At 44.4% G+C, this 15,738-nt stretch overlaps 2 protein-coding genes across 3 annotated transcripts in view; one reads left to right on the top strand and one right to left on the bottom strand.

Annotated features, from left to right (window-relative positions):
• Positions 1-15,738, top strand: part of LOC119130317 (H-2 class I histocompatibility antigen, K-K alpha chain-like) — a 36,353-nt gene that overhangs the window by 15,119 nt on the left and 5,496 nt on the right. The window lies entirely within an intron of this gene.
• The window catches only part of LOC119130207 (fibrinogen C domain-containing protein 1-like), a 559,732-nt gene continuing 554,254 nt past the window's right edge, over positions 10,261-15,738 (bottom strand). Inside the window, exons 3-12 of the mRNA XM_037263941.1 lie at positions 14,213-14,279; positions 13,221-13,318; positions 12,854-13,056; positions 12,677-12,769; positions 12,114-12,550; positions 11,854-11,947; positions 11,636-11,766; positions 11,385-11,481; positions 11,127-11,306; positions 10,261-11,040 (exon numbers count right to left, since the gene is read on the bottom strand). Of these exons, the coding sequence (XP_037119836.1) occupies positions 10,787-11,040; positions 11,127-11,306; positions 11,385-11,481; positions 11,636-11,766; positions 11,854-11,947; positions 12,114-12,550; positions 12,677-12,769; positions 12,854-13,056; positions 13,221-13,318; positions 14,213-14,279 (1,654 nt within the window). The 3' untranslated portion in view covers positions 10,261-10,786. The remainder of the gene's footprint in view (positions 11,041-11,126; positions 11,307-11,384; positions 11,482-11,635; positions 11,767-11,853; positions 11,948-12,113; positions 12,551-12,676; positions 12,770-12,853; positions 13,057-13,220; positions 13,319-14,212; positions 14,280-15,738) is intronic.

Here is a 15,738-nt window from a genome sequence, read left to right on the forward strand (position 1 = left end):
CATACTCCACCAACTTTGTAATGCTTCAGCAGTCTTTATCAATGTGTCCAGTTTGACTTCATGTGCCTCATGCAAGTCTTTAGCAGCCTCTCCTCTTAGATTCTCATGATGATGACTCAGGGCTGGATTGTCCGCCATTCTCAAATGCGTCCATCTTGTCTTTGTTCTTTCAGTCCATTTTCTTTTTGATCTGCAACTGTGTGTATTCCACCAACTGTATGGTTCTTGTCCTGTGAAAAGCTGTGCTTGCCCCCTTCAAGCATGATAATAGTTCCCGTTGTTCTCCCAAAGGTCAAAGGTGTCTCATGACCAGGGACAGTCCTCTGTTGATTTTGAGACAGCCAGTGGAGTACGAGGACTCAGTTCAGGACTTGTGCCACACGCTAGGGCAGAACACACTGGGACCCAAATTTCACAAAACTATCTTCGTGTTATCAGTCTTCCTGTGTAGTATTTGTTCCTTACACCCCAAATCTTCCTCTTAACATTTTGTCTCCTACCAGTTGCGCACACTCATCATCTTACTATCAAGCCGCCCTTATCAAATGCTTTTTTTTTTTTTTTTTTTTCTGAGTAATCCATCCATCCGACCCATTAACACAGCTAAAATCCTCGTTCCAGTGTTTATCATCAAATAAAGTTCCGAAATCCTTTGTATTAAACTGTAATGTAATTTAACAATCTACCAACATGGTTGTATATGCGGTGAATGTTATTGTTCAATCTATAGGTCATACAGCGCCTGTGTTCCAAATATGACACTCCTCCTTGATTTACCATCTCATATGTTATTGTTGTCAGCAGCGCTAAATGATAGTGCTTGAAAGTGAACATCTTATCGCCCAATTTAAAACACATGCCACATTTGAGCTAGTATTTATTCATTTATTTATTTGCCATCCTCATGTGAGCTGGCATATGTCAGAATTAAAATGTAATTTTGCTTTTAATTTTAAGTCTTTCAAAATTGCTATATCCTTACTGCACCAAGATAAACTGTTAAATATATCTTTAAGAACAAACAAAAACAATCTATGCTCCTGCACAGACTCTTAAAAGTGGCACCCAAATGCCAGATTACATATCAAACCTCCTCCTTCACTCTCACATTTTTTGATAAAACAGTCTATTTATCTAGACACTGTCATCACGTACTAAATAATGGCCTCCAACTATAATGTTGTTGCTGTGGTCCCTCAAAACGTGTGACGAGAATTTGGACAATTATTAACCCCCATCAATTGATCAATTATCTCCTCACTAAATTCCTAGCCTGTTAACCTATCTGCATAAAGAAAACATTTACAATGCAGGCGATAAGAGAATAACAAGGAACACCTGAACCCTAACCCAAGAACACAAAGAAAACATAACAATAAACAAAATAAACCCAAGTACTCCAAATATTTCCTCATTAAAATTTTAGCCTTTTTTTTTTTTTTTTTTTTTTTTTTGTGCAGAGCACCATTGATTTCTCATCATTGACCTAATTTTATCCTTAATTTAATCCCAATCACGAATGCCCCCTACTCAATAATTTACTTGGTGTTCTTTTAATAAAAAGTGCCCCCTTGCAATGTCGTTTTTATTTGTTGTTTTTAACTCTAAGTGATTCAAATCTTTGATTTATTCTTACATGTAACCACCTTGCATAGTCTAATGTCCTAATCGATCAATACTTCCTCCTAAATTTAACATCTGCAATCACAATTTATGTAATTTGATCCAATTCAATAATGCCTGTTCTCTCTTACTCTCACATTTTTTATGAGGGTTGGGCACTCTCCTTTTTGGACCAGTTTCTGCCCACAACCCTCAGATTATTCTATAATTTCTAATTTTTACATTTAACAATGCAAATCTGATAAACCATTGTCTAGCACACCGTTTTCGTGCACCATTTTAACTCAATTCCATCATTTATAACAAACTGATACACAAAGACAAACATAGATAACAGACGGGCCCACAACATAGACATGACAATCTTCCCAGTTGATGACAAGGGGGGGGCAACCGAAGTGTGGAGAGCCTCGCCACCACCACGTCGCGCAATGCAACCCCCCACCTCTGTCCAAAATATGCATTTGTGCCCACCTGACCGTTTGGCCCAAACTTTAGAGCCGCACCCTTTTGAAAACAAAAATGGTTACAGTTTAACCCCACCACACAATGGGATATAACCTTCATGCTAATTATATAAATACATGCTTTATCAAATTCTTTTTAAGCCATCTTTCTGACTCCAACTCACATGCCAAATATAAATCAACAATTTTATACAAATCAACTTATTGTTCTTCATGAACCACAAATCATCACTTCCACCCCATGAACAGCAGCACCACAACTAATCACTCACTTCTCCAGCTGCGTCGCTGTCCCATCTGACAGCCAAGCCTGCTTTCCACACAACATCATCATAGTCACACTTCAACAATTATGTAGCGACCTGGTTAACCCAGTTACCCTTCGCCCTAGACAACAATATAAGTCTCTAAGGTCGCACTATTGAGGTCGCCAGGCATCTGTCCTGCTATATCAGCGATGCCTTCACCTGTTTTTTTTTTTTTGTTTTTTTTTTTCACGAGTCCCCGACTCGTATTGGTGGCCTGGCCGATCCAATCGACCCTGACCTTAGGCAACAGTACAAAGTCCCTAAGCGTCTACTATTGAGGCCACTCGGTGCCCATATGATAGCCATTGGCATCCCACAAGTTCCACGGTGTGAGTTTCCTTCGCTGATCAGACGAAGTCCTCACCACCTTTCTCCTTTTATTTTCCACAAAACGTCACTTTTTCACCAGTTCCCATACAAGCATAAATGTAGTATATACATACAACCACAATTCCTGAACACAGAGCTAAACTTATTCATTTTTAATTTTAATTTTACTCCGCTTTCACTCCACAACATTGCTGAACTGGGAGATTTTTAAAAAAAAGTTCCCCCTTACCTTTTGTGTTGATCGGACTGCAATATTGTTGAGCAAGAGCGGAGATGGAAGAATCCTTCCTGGAGCATGCACTTTCCCTTCTGAAGAAATCACGTCGGATGGTCACCATTTGTTGGATTTTGGTTCCACAATTTAGAGAGCGCTATCTGCGCCTCACGGCAAAAGCCATTGCCAATCACCTGTTATCCAATTCACTCACTGCGTGCTCGTTTAATTTCTTCAGATTTAGGAAAATGCAAAGACACTGAAGCAGAAATTAGACTTACACAGGTTGGTTGAGTTCAATCATAATTCTTGTTAAGAAAGCTCTGTTTTCAGGAAAGTACAATACAGCGCTGGGCCCTTCAAGAGCAGAAAGTCTCCATTCAGAAAAGGCAACGTTCAAGGTTCTTTGGTCAGCTTATATTCAGTTGGTGTGGGGCGCGTTTGATGGGTGATGAGTCGTTGGGGTGGGGCGAGTTCGCAGTAGAGTTTGATTCCATGGGAGTGGGTGCTGGTTATGGAAGATTCGGTGTGTGTGTCTTTCGGCCTTGGTGATCATCTTTGGCCGAGTCCTTGGCTGTCTCCTTCTGGCACCAGCTGGTTTTTTATCTCCGAGTGACCTTCCTGTAAACATTCTTCACCATCCTTGCACATATGCTGTCGTACCTCATTCTTTCACTTATCGAAAAGCTGGCGTCCCGCATTAGGCGACATATGACGTTTAGTCAAAACACAAGATATAATCAAGTACTGAACGGTCAAGACGACTCTGGCCGTGTCCATGATGTAGAGAACAAACATCAGGCATGCATTACACAGTTCCTTAAGGGTCATTAAGCTATTTAAGCAACATATCAAAAGACATTTATTTTGCAGTGCACAGAAATACATATTGAATCGTGAAGTTGTAGCAACCTCTGTTATTATCTTTTATCAAAGAATGTCTAGTTATGTCTGCTTTATTGGTTGATTCCATGAATATACTTGTCTGCTTGTATACTTTATCCAAAGAGATGTGAGCGTATCTGGTATTGTGGCTAGGCGGGTTTTGTGTCTTTTGCCCCTATTCCTTCAGTTACAATCCTCAAAGTAACAAAAATACAATAACAACGGAGTCAGTCGGTCCCCGGGCCGCGCGGTCGGGTTTTCTCGGGTCCTCCCGGCTCATCTCGCGAGGTTCGACCTCCGAATTTTGTTGGACAACCGAAGCAAAAAAATCTCGAATTTTTTGTTCGAATTCCGATTTGTTCGAGAGCCAGGATGTTCGAAAACCGAGGTTTGACTGTGAAATAAACAGATGCAGCTCACTGACAAGTGCCGCTATTTGAGCTAATTTTAGAACAGTCCTGCGGGCGACTCATGCGGTCCTCACAGGCGACCTGGTGCCCGCGGGCACCGTGTTGGTGACCCCTGCTATACATCAATCAATCAAATGAAACTTATTTGGGAGTTCCCCCTCTAGGGGACCAAGCCCTCCCAACTCTAACAATTTCTGTGTCCAAATCTGGCACTTTTCTTCATATGTTTTCTGGTATTCATGGGGATAATTTAATTTGAACAATCTCACAACAACATCAATTTTCTCCCCTAGCGTTCTCTTTCCACCTTCTGTCACTCTATTTTTTTGTTTACTTGCAATCTCCCCTACACTATTTCCCAAGTCTTTCACTCAAAATGTACACCAAAGTAACGATAATTTTTCTAGACAAAACAAAATCTCATTACATAATTTCACTAGACAAATAAAAAACATCCACGAATTGAAATGTATTGGCCGAACACAGGCGGTTCGGTGGTGCACTGGCTAGCACGTCCGCCTCACAGTACGGAGGGTGCGAGTTCGATTCCACCTCCGGCCCTCCCTGTGTGGAGTTTGCATGTTCTCCCTGTGTCCGCGTGGGTTTTCTCCGGGCCCTCCGGTTTCCTCCCACATCCCCAAAAACATGCTTGGTAGGTTGATTGAGCGCTCCAAATTGCCCCTAGGTGTGAGTGCGTGTGCGGATGGTTGTTCGTCTCTGTGTGCCCTGCGATTGCCTGGCAACCGGTTCAGGGTGTCCCCCGCCTACTGCCCGATGACAGCTGGGATAGGCTCCAGCAAGCCCGCGACCCCTGTGGGGATACAGCTGTACAGAAAATGGATGGATGGATGGATGGATGGCCGAACACAGTGGTCAATTATGACCTCACAACCGCCAGAGCAACCACAGCGCAACAAAACTCAGCAGTAAGTTGATTAACTAGAGGTAAATTACAAACCCCACAAGGTCAAAATCAGACCTTACAATCACCACAGCAATCTCAAAAGAAAGTATTTGATTTTGACGTCATTAAGTGGCCACAGAGGTCTTTCGATTTAGCCAGACCTAACGCGGTCACCCGTCACCTCACACAGTGGCCACAAGCGTTTTTTTTTTTTTCTTTCTTCAACGTACGTAACCAGGGCCCACACAGTGACCTTTCGTGACCTCACACAGTGGACACAGAGCTCTTTTAACTTAACCAGACCCCACACAGTGGCCTTCCGTGACCTCACACAGTGGGCACAGAGCTCAGAACTTTACCAGACTCAGAACACAGAACTTTACCAGCCCCCACACAGTGGCCTTCCGTGATCCCACAAAGAGATCACAAGCGCTTTCAAAAGAACATAAACTTCGACAATTCTGGCATTTACCACAACTCCCACTATTTTACATTACTTCAATATTTTCAGTAGTTTATAGCAGATACCGTAATTTTCGGACTATAAGTCGCGTTTTTTTTCATAGTTTGGGTGGGGAGGCGACTTATAATAAGGAGCGACTTATATATGTTTTTTTTCAAATAATTTCCCCCCAAAAAACAGTGAAACCGCGATAAACGAACCGCGATGTAGCAAGGGATTACTGTAATTTGAATTTCAAGTGACGTCAGCAGCGCGACGCGGCGCGGCGGTTGTTTACATAAAGGACAAAGATTGATCACGGGATGACGAAGATGACGAAGGGCCCCACGTACTACCGGCATCATTAGCGGCTTTGTTTCTAAGTGACACGGCGGACGAAGACTTTGAAGGATTTAAGGATTTGGAGTGACACAGAAGGTTTGAAAAACTATTATGGCTTTTACCCACGCCCGGTCCTACTCTACCGAGCTGTCTTTCACCTCCGTGGATGGAAGTCGAGGGCCGGCGCTCGGCCAGGTAGCTGTCCAGGGACGGTGAATGGGGCTCGGACAATGCTTTTACGCACGCCCGGCCCTACTTTACCGAGCTGTCTTTCACGTCCGTGGATGGAAGTCGAGGGCCGGCGCTCGGCCGGGTGGCTGTCCGGGGACGGTGGATGGGGCTCGGTCATGGCTTTTACGCACGCCCGGTCCTATTCTATGGAGCTCTCTTCCACTTCCGTGGCTGGAAGTCCACGCCGCCACACGCCTGGAAGTTTGTTTTGTTAAATAAAGAGCCGTTTACCAAACCCACATCTTTCCTTGTACTTTGTTAAGGCTACAATATAGTTATATACGAGATCTGTGGAATAACGACGAGGCTGACGTCAGGGCTCACGCACGGCGTTGTTGACAAAGGACGAGGAATTTGATCGATGGATTTAATGATTTAGAGTGCACAGATGGCTTGATAATATTATTGCTTATATAATAGTTATTTGATTTCAAATTTATATATCGTTATATGGGCCTGTGGAATATTTTGAAGTGCAAGCGCCGTCAGCGGCGCGCACACATTGTTGACAAAGGACGATCGATGGATTTAATGAATTAGAGTGACACAGATGCTTTTATAAACGTGTTATTTATGTAATAGTTTTTTTAAAATAACTCTGTTACGTCAGGGCCGTTCTCAGCTCTTCGTTTGTTTTTACGTCACGTTAGCATACCTATCGTTTAGCCTGTTGTTGCTCGTTCATGACTGTTCTTGGTGTTGGATTTTGTCGAATAAATTAACCCCCAAAATGCGACTTGTACTCCGGAGCGACTTATAGTCCGAAAATGACGGTATTTAACCATAAAACACAATCCTCGTTCTCAGAAATGTCAACAATCTACCCCCGTAGGGGTAGGCAGAAAATGTTCTTATCAAAAAGAAGGTATTCTACTCACCTTATTTTTGGGCCCAGTTGAATTGTTTAAATTTCCGCGGGGATGGCGTGATGTCGAAAAACAGGATCAGCGAGCACAAGACCACGGGTCACGGCACCATCTGTTAGGTTCGTTCCCAGTGCTTTATCTTTAATACTCGATGTGCTAACAGTAATTACTGTGGTGAATGGTCTTTGTTTCTTCGCTGGTCTTCAAAAAACACTCGGTGGCTGGCCCAGAGAAGGAACACTCCAGTCACACACGGCTGATTGGGAAAAGATTTTATTCAACCGATGTCAGAGTGAAGTCTCTCCAAAAATTCGAGTGGCCCCAAAAGCAAAGATGTTAGCAGCCCCCTTCCTTCTTTTTTTGTCTGTGAGGCCCCACAGCTTTTATACCTGGCAAGACAACAGCTGCGGTCCGAGTCGCAGTCTACTGGTTGCTTTCGATGCCCCTAAAAGGGCATGTACAAGGCCCTTCCCTGGTCACAAACAAATGGCCCTTCCATATTCTAAGTACCAATACATTACTGAAACTAAAGCCTCTCTGTACAGCAAAAATAGCTTATGGTAGTCTCACTGCTGCTAGTTGGCCATCTAAGGCAACATACAGGGCCGCATGGCCTCCAAATTTTACCACACTAGCCAGCAACTGTTTTCATTAAGGAAGTCATTAAGACTAAACTGAGGATGAGGAGCAAGCAGTCTGACCTTCCTCCCTAAAAACAGACGTATTTGAATCAATTGGATGACTGAAAAAAAAAAATCGGATGACTTTGTAAAGTCTAGAATACATTTGATGAAACAAAACGATAACATATCAATAGAATTGTTGTTGTCTGTGTGTGGGCGTCAAGAAAACAAAAAAGGCCAAGAATGAACAAAATCAGCAAACGGAAACTCAGCATTATACAGCTATATTTTTTTTATACTGCCTCCTGGTGGTCGAAGCAAGCAAGCAGAAGGCACCTTCAATAAGTTAATCATTCATCTTCCGCCTATTCAATTGTGTAATGACTGCAGCGTCTATAAAATACAATATTATAGAGTGCCATTTTTCTTACTTTTTTTCAGTCTTTTCATATTAAGCAGTGTTTGAGGAGCGTAGTTTGAGAAAGAATTGAAAGATTTTGAATTGTTTATATCCGTGGTCACCATGGCGTACCAAGACCACCGAAGCGCCCCCCCGTCCAACATTGTCCCTCATACTTACAAAGAGCTGCAAAAAAAAAAAAAAAAAAAAAACAAGCAAAGAGTCAATCATCATATGCTTTTAGAACCCTGTCTGCTCCCACTGTGGAATTCTGGGTGGCACACAAATTAGCCTAGCCAAAGTCAAATCAAGTTATGTCATTGACAAAAATAAAAATAGATTTCATGAGGCTCACATGAAGAAAAAAAAAAAGCAGCTTTCCAATCTTGAACATGATCTTTGATTTCAGGCCGTTTTGCACTCTGCTTTGTTCCTCTTGACAGTTCCAGGCGACCCGGCAAACCGTGACCCCTGCCAGCCCACCCCGATTGTGTGAGTACACACACGCACACACAGACACGCACACAGACACACACACAGAAACAGACACAAGCTGACAATGCCAAAGTGCAACAGGAAAGGAGATGAGATGGAGGGGAATGGCAAAGCCCGAGCAAGGACCTGAAAGTGGATCTTCGCATCTCATCCCCTGGCAGAGATGAGAGGCCCGCTGAGTAAGGTCGCCTGCTACGTTCATTGTATCCGTTGTGATAAGTCGGCAGTGTGTGTGATGGACAAATAACTCGTTTTCAAATCAGATGAGTAAAAACTGGTCAGATATTTAAAAAAAAAAAAAGATATTAAAATTGAAGATCATTTGCAATTCTAGCAATGACACACGTAGGTCTGACACCTACCTCGGCGTCCTTTTTACAGAGGCTTTCTCTCCCTAAGGTCCATTTTTGCCCATTAGGTCTTTCATTCTGGCGTCCTTGATTACATTCAGGTGAGTAGCGCGCACACGCCCTGATAGCCTCGTTTGACGCAGGTGAGTAGCGTGCGGGCGCACAGTCAGCTGCCGTTCGCCGCGACATTCTTTTTATTGTAGTTTTTTCAGCATAAAATGGCAGTTGGTCAAGAATGTTTATAGTTTGAAAAAAAAAAGTTTTTTAATTTCAGGCAAAGTGATGCACATTGAATCTGTTCTTACAGACTGAAAAACAATGTTATTAATAGTTATTCTTGATGTAAGTTGATCTTTCTTTTTTATATAATTTTTGTTTTCTTCAATGTTAATAACATGGAGGGGCGAAATGTTTTCTTCTCCCTGGGGGGGTGTCATCTCAGAAAATGATTGAGAAGCACTGGTCTAATTTAACAGAATATGTACACATTACTGTTTCTCCCACTTCAGTGTTCAAAAAATGTCATTCAACCGAATCCATTGAGAGTTCATTTTAAAAATGTGCCTTTTGTTTTTAAATTTAGCAGCAAAAAAAATTCAACCTCCGAATTTTGTTCGACAACCGAAGCAAAAAACAAATTGACATCTAGAATTTTTTGTTCGAATTCCGATTCGCTCCACGTCGTAAAATGTACGTGAAAAAAAAAAACCAATAGATCATCAAATCAAAGGATTATCAAGAGAAAGTTTAATGAATAAGGGAAAAAAGTGATACATCTCAATTGTTCGTACAAACGACAACAATTCCACTCGCCGTTTCTCATTCAAGCGAGAATGATGCCGTCGCAAACCTCTTTGGATTGTAAAACTCAACATTCGTAAAGGGAGGGGACAAAAAGGAGACTGAGGGTATAAATTGCTGGAATGGGTGGAGTAATCAGTTGGCCTCGTTCCCAAAATCCAAATTTTGGTTCAAAAAAAGAAAAGAAAATGCAACTTAACTACTAACTAAACGATGATTACGGGGACCCTTACTTTAACAGTCCTTACTCACGTGAGCATACATTCATGTATGAATAAAACATCCATATTGAATACATGTTGATGATCCATCCATCCAACCAACCTTGTGACATCAACAGCAATAAACCATGTTTGAAAATATTCAACTGAAATGACGCAAAAAGGAAGAAAATGAAACTTAACTCAATATTCAACGCAACCTAACTAAACAATGGTTATGGGTGGGTACCCTTACTTTAACAGATGTCATTGGAATGCTTCAGCTGTTAGTTATTTCATGGTGAAGCAAGAGAATGTCAAATGTACACTTACTATAACCCATGTCATTGTAAAACACAACTTCATCGAACACTCACTAACTTAACACATAATCAATCGTAGCTACCCTATGCTTATGGACACTCCTTATGTTAACAGATGTAAGGGATTTTATGATAGCAAAGCAAAACATCCTAAAATGATCCAAGAGTGAGTGTGTGTGTGTGTGTGTGTGTGCGCGCGCGCGCGTGTGTGCCATTCAAAACAGGTCGTGTTTCCCGAGTCAATAACTTCGACTAATCTAACGAGGATTTACCATGTCACGTCAGTCTAAATTCGGCACCGTCTGCTGGTGAAATGTGGAACTGCAACAGCGCCGAACTGCTTTTTAATAACAGTTCATTTTGAGGAACTAACTTCCAACTAACCGTTTGTCAGGTCTCTCTCGTGTCAAGCTTCTGGTGAAATTCGGAATTGCACTTAAGCCAATTTACCCGGGCCAAATCCGACACACATTTGCGCACCGCCATCTTACTTGACGAGCGCTGCACAAATGGGTGACGTCGGGCAGCACCCACGTGATCCCACGGGGATGCCGTTCCCAGGCTCCGCCGGCTCACTTTTTGGGCCGGATCTTCATCTCCACGAATCTCAGGCAGGCATACCGTGATGGCCCCAAATTATCCCAGACTGCATTGCTACTGCCGCAGGTGCCGGTTGCCTTGTACAGCCCGTTCAGGTTGGACAAGTGACAGCTGTAGTACCACCAAGCGCCCTTGTAGTCATTGGCGCAATTGCTACCTATCCTCTTGTCTTGGTCGCGGTCTTTGGTGGTGAACTTCATCCCAGAATGGTCGTTGAAGCTATGGCCTGCAAAGCATACAAACTTGCTTTTGAGCACACGCAGGCGGCACAGGCTCTCGAGTGTGCCAACCGCCCCCGGCGGGGGTCGCTACCTGCGTTTCCAGAGTAGCCGCTCACAAGCAGCGGGTAGCCGTCCTTCTCGGGGTCCAGCGAGTTCCGGCCCACCGAAAAGTCGTCGTAGAGAGCGTAGTAATTGCGGCCGTCGAATATGGTGAAGTCGATCCGCAACTGGTAAGCGCCCGAGGCCGTCAGAGCGTGGATGTTTTGCAGGCCTGCAAACACGCAAAGGCGGCGGCGTCACGTCACGCAAACCACAAAGGCTTGACAAGAAGGATGTCTTTGTTTCAGACCGAGCCAGTGCTCTCCGGCGAGGTCTCCAAAGCCGTTTCGATAGTCGTTCCAACCCAGAAAGAAGTCGACGGAGCCGTCCTTTCTCCTCTGGATCACCTGCAAACACACACACACACACACCATCAGCGGAGCAAACGAGCATGACTGGCCAACTGGACGTTCAGCATTGAAGAAAAGTGCCAACTTTATTGGGGAAGGCTTCACGAGGGGAACTTTGGGGTGTTTTTTTGGGGGGGGGTCAAGCACTTACGGTCCAGCCTCCCCCGTCCTGCCACATGTTGCAGTAAGCCTCGAAGCTGTTGGACCCGCTAAAGATGGTATAGACTCCACTTTGGGACTTTCCCGCCGCCATGACGTCACTGCAGTCTCTGGGCATGAGACCTGAAGCAAAAAAAAAAAAAAAAACATGTGAGAGCGCAAAATAGATGCCCGCTTTAAACAAACTGGACACGCTCGCTCGCTAGCTACCATGGAGTTCCCTGTTAAGTGTGGGCTGATCCACCACTTTCTGCTGCAGGCTGGACAAACCCAAACTGAAGTCCTTGTTCTCTTGTGACAGCTCCTGCGCACCAAGCGTTTGAAAGAACTGAAATGAGATCTCCAACTGGGACACTTTGTTTGCATCTTTCAACAATACTTTTGTTCTTATTCAAAGGAGATAGTAGTTTGTGTGTAAGAGGAAGGAGGGAGGGAGGGAGGGACGTGAAGTCCTCAAATGTCCACATCACCTGAGACATGTTCTTGTAGTCCGTCTCCAGGTCTTTCAGTGTCTGATTCAGAAGCCCTTTGTTGCTGCGAATCTCCTCCCAGACTTTGGCCAGCAGGCTCTGACTCGCCTCCAGGTCGCTGCAAATCGCGGTGTAACTCGCCTTCAGCTCTGCCAATGCCGTCTGACCTGCCTTCAGCTCTGCCAATGCGGTCTGACCTGCCTCCTGACCTGCCTTCAGCTCTGCCAATGCTGTCTGACCTGCCGTCTGAGCTGCCTTCAGCTCTGCCAATGCCGTCTGACCTGCCTTCAGCTCTGCCAATGCCGTCTGACCTGCCGTCTGAGCTGCCTTCAGCTCTGCCAATGCCGTCTGACCTGCCGTCTGACCTCCCTTCAGCTCTGCCAATGCGGTCTGACCCGCCTCCTGACCTGCCTTCAGCTCTGCCAATGCCGTCTGACCTGCCTCCTGACCTGCCTTCAGCTCTGCCAATGTGGTCTGAGCTGCCTTCAGCTCTGCCAATGCCGTCTGACCTGCCGTCTGACCTGCCTTCAACTCTGCCAATGCCGTCTGACCTGCCGTCTGACCTGCCTTCAGCTCTGCCAATGCGGTCTGACTCTTCTCCAGGTCGCTGGAAATCGCGGTGTGACTCGCCTTCAGCTCTGCCAATGCCGTCTGACCTGCCGTCTGACCTGCCTTCAGCTCTGCCGCATTGGTCTGACCCGCCTCCTGACCTGCCTTCAGCTCTGCCAATGCGGTCTGACCTGCCTCCTGACCTGCCTTCAGCTCTGCCAATGCCGTCTGACCTGCCTTCAGCTCTGCCAATGCCGTCTGACCTGCCTTCAGCTCTGCCAATGCCGTCTGCAGTGCCGCCCAGTGGCAGGCTAAGTCGGTGCAGTTGTGGTCCGGGATGCTGTTGGGCAAAGTCGCCACCAGCGCGCCCAACTCTTTGACGATGTCCTGAGGCCTTGGAACACATAAAGGGTATACATGAAGCTGCCATCATGTGTGTGTGTGTGTGTGTGTGTGTGTGTGTGTGTGGGGTGTGTGTTTGGGGGGGGGGGGGGGGGGGTGAGTTGTAACTTGTGGTGGTCAAGTGTTTGTTCATTGCGTGCGTGCGTGCGTACGTACCTGTTGAAGTGGAAGAAGACGATGTTTTGGATGACAACCACGGCCAAGAGGAGCGTCGGGACCACCGCCAGAATGGAGCCCCAGCGTATCTGAACAAACTGAGCGCAAACGACGTCACAGGCGGCGGCGTCTCTCTCTCTTTCTCTCTCTCTCTCTCTCTCTCTCTCTCTCTCTGTCTCTGCCTCTCCCTCTCCCCCGACGGAGCGAACGACTTGCAAATGCTTTCAACTCGACCAAGCCATTTGTCAAGCGCGTGCGCGTCAATCCGATGCGTACCTTGCGCTTTGGTGGTTCGCCGATCCACTTGTCATTTGACATTTTGTGCTCTCATTCTATTCTTGCTTACTCCGTACGAATGTCCCTAGCTGTGTACGTGTTGTTTGTTCTGCGTGCGTCTAATGCCGTATTTTGTGTTTAGCCAAGTGACGTGAAGTTTCCTTTCCACTTGACGTTGGTTTTGACCTTGTTTGCGGCAACGAGACGGGACGACAGCTCGGTCTGGGCTCAGTCGGTACATTATTGCGAGAGAGCGCAAAAGACCGACAGAAAAGGAACGGGCTGTACACAACACAAAATGCGACCCCGAGCAAGTTCAAGTTGTCATTGACAAGATTTCTTTGATGGATGGATGGATGGATGGATGGATGGATGGATGGATGGATGGATGGATGGATGGATGGATGGTTGGTTGGTTGGTTGGTTGGTTGGCTGGTTGGCTGGTTGATTGATTGATTGGTCTTTATCTATCTATTTCTTCATTCATCTATACATGTATTTTTGGACTGATTGATTCATTCCTGTATTTCCTCATTTATTTATTACACTCACACTAGACACTTGAAAAATTAGAGGGAACATTGGTGCGGACACCGTGAGTTCGATTCCCACGTTTGACGACGCTGTGAATGTGTGTGCGTGTGTGTGTGCGTGTGTGTGTGCGTGTGTGTGTGTGTGTGCGTGTGTGCGCAAGGAACAATAAAGAGGAGCAATACCAAACGCCACCATGGTGTGGTGTCTTGTCTCCGATGAGATGGACGTTGAAACGGCAAACCCAACCGACTGAAACACAAAAAAAGACAAGAGCTCTTAAGCTGAGGAGAATGCCAGCCAAGGCAAAGCCATGTAACGTCGCGAGCCCGGCGCTATTTCAGAAAAAAGGATGCAACTCCAAACGGCAGACTTTGTCGTCGAGTAATCATAACAATACATTTGATTGATAAGGCGCGTTTCAAAGCACTCAAGGTCGCCGTACAGACATAAAATAGCATTCCAAAAAAATAGGACTGGAGTAGAGTGATGGATAAGCTGACTCACGTCTCTGACTGGCCGACGACCACGCCGTCGTCAGTGGTCGCGGAACGGTCCTAAGTCCAGATGAGGGACAAAGGTGTGAATTCAAATGTCTGAAGTTAGTCTATTTGCAGTCTTGTACGCTGTTATCAAAGAAGTTGTCATAGTAAAAGACTTCTGAAGACATATTTACAGTATTGTATACCTTGTTACAAAAAGTTGTTATAATAACAATAAAGGAGTCCTCAACAAGATGTATACTTCTGCTATGGTCAATTGTGACCACTAGAGGTCCCTGGTTAACCAAGGTTAACAACGGAACGTCGCATCTCCGTATGTTACACATGCGCACACGCGCGCACACGCGCGCACACACACACGCTTATAAATCAGTCATCATTATATTCCTTGTACTGCTCCTTCATACTCCCATACATTATTTACTGTGTGGAGGTGTGGGGCAATACATAGAAAACAAACACAGATCTAATCTTTATTCTTCCAAAAAAAAAAAGCAATACGACTTGTGAATAATGCTGATTATAGAGAACCATCTAACCCTCTCTTTATTAAACTGAACTCACTGAAACACAACGACCTAGTCGACTTTAAAACCATCCAACTCATGTACAAAATAAAAAATAATCAATTGCCAAACAGTATCCAGAGGTTGTTTGAGTGGAGGGAAAGTACCTATTATTTAAGAGGAACACATTATGTTTAAAAGAGATTTGGTGAGGACAAACTTAAAGTTACATTGTATAACAGTGTGGAATTATGGAACACCAGCAGTGAAGAACTAAAGAACTGTAGTACCTTACCTAAGTTTAAAAAGATGTCTAAGGACAAAATATTGACGGGATACCGTAATATGCTGTGAAGTTGTTTAAGTTGCTTTTGTATTTATTTTGTATTTATTTCTTTTATATATTTGACGATGGTCCAATCTTGACAGAATCAAAGACATATGTAGTTACAAGGGGTAGAGTCAGATAAGCTTCGGCTTCCTTCTACTCCCTTTTGAACAAATATGAATTTACTACAAAGGGAAAATTAGAATGCAATATCATTTTTTCTTTTGTACTATGGAGTTATCATTTTCTGTATTTTTTACTTTTTTCTTGTAGTTCGAAATTAACAAACAAACAAAACAAAATGTTAACGTTTCACTAACGTATGTACGTTGGTAACTAATATTTACATTTTCAATATTGATACAATATTTTCT

This window comes from Syngnathus acus, chromosome 11 (assembly GCF_901709675.1).
Source record: "Syngnathus acus chromosome 11, fSynAcu1.2, whole genome shotgun sequence".
NCBI classification, from domain to species: Eukaryota; Metazoa; Chordata; class Actinopteri; order Syngnathiformes; family Syngnathidae; genus Syngnathus; species Syngnathus acus.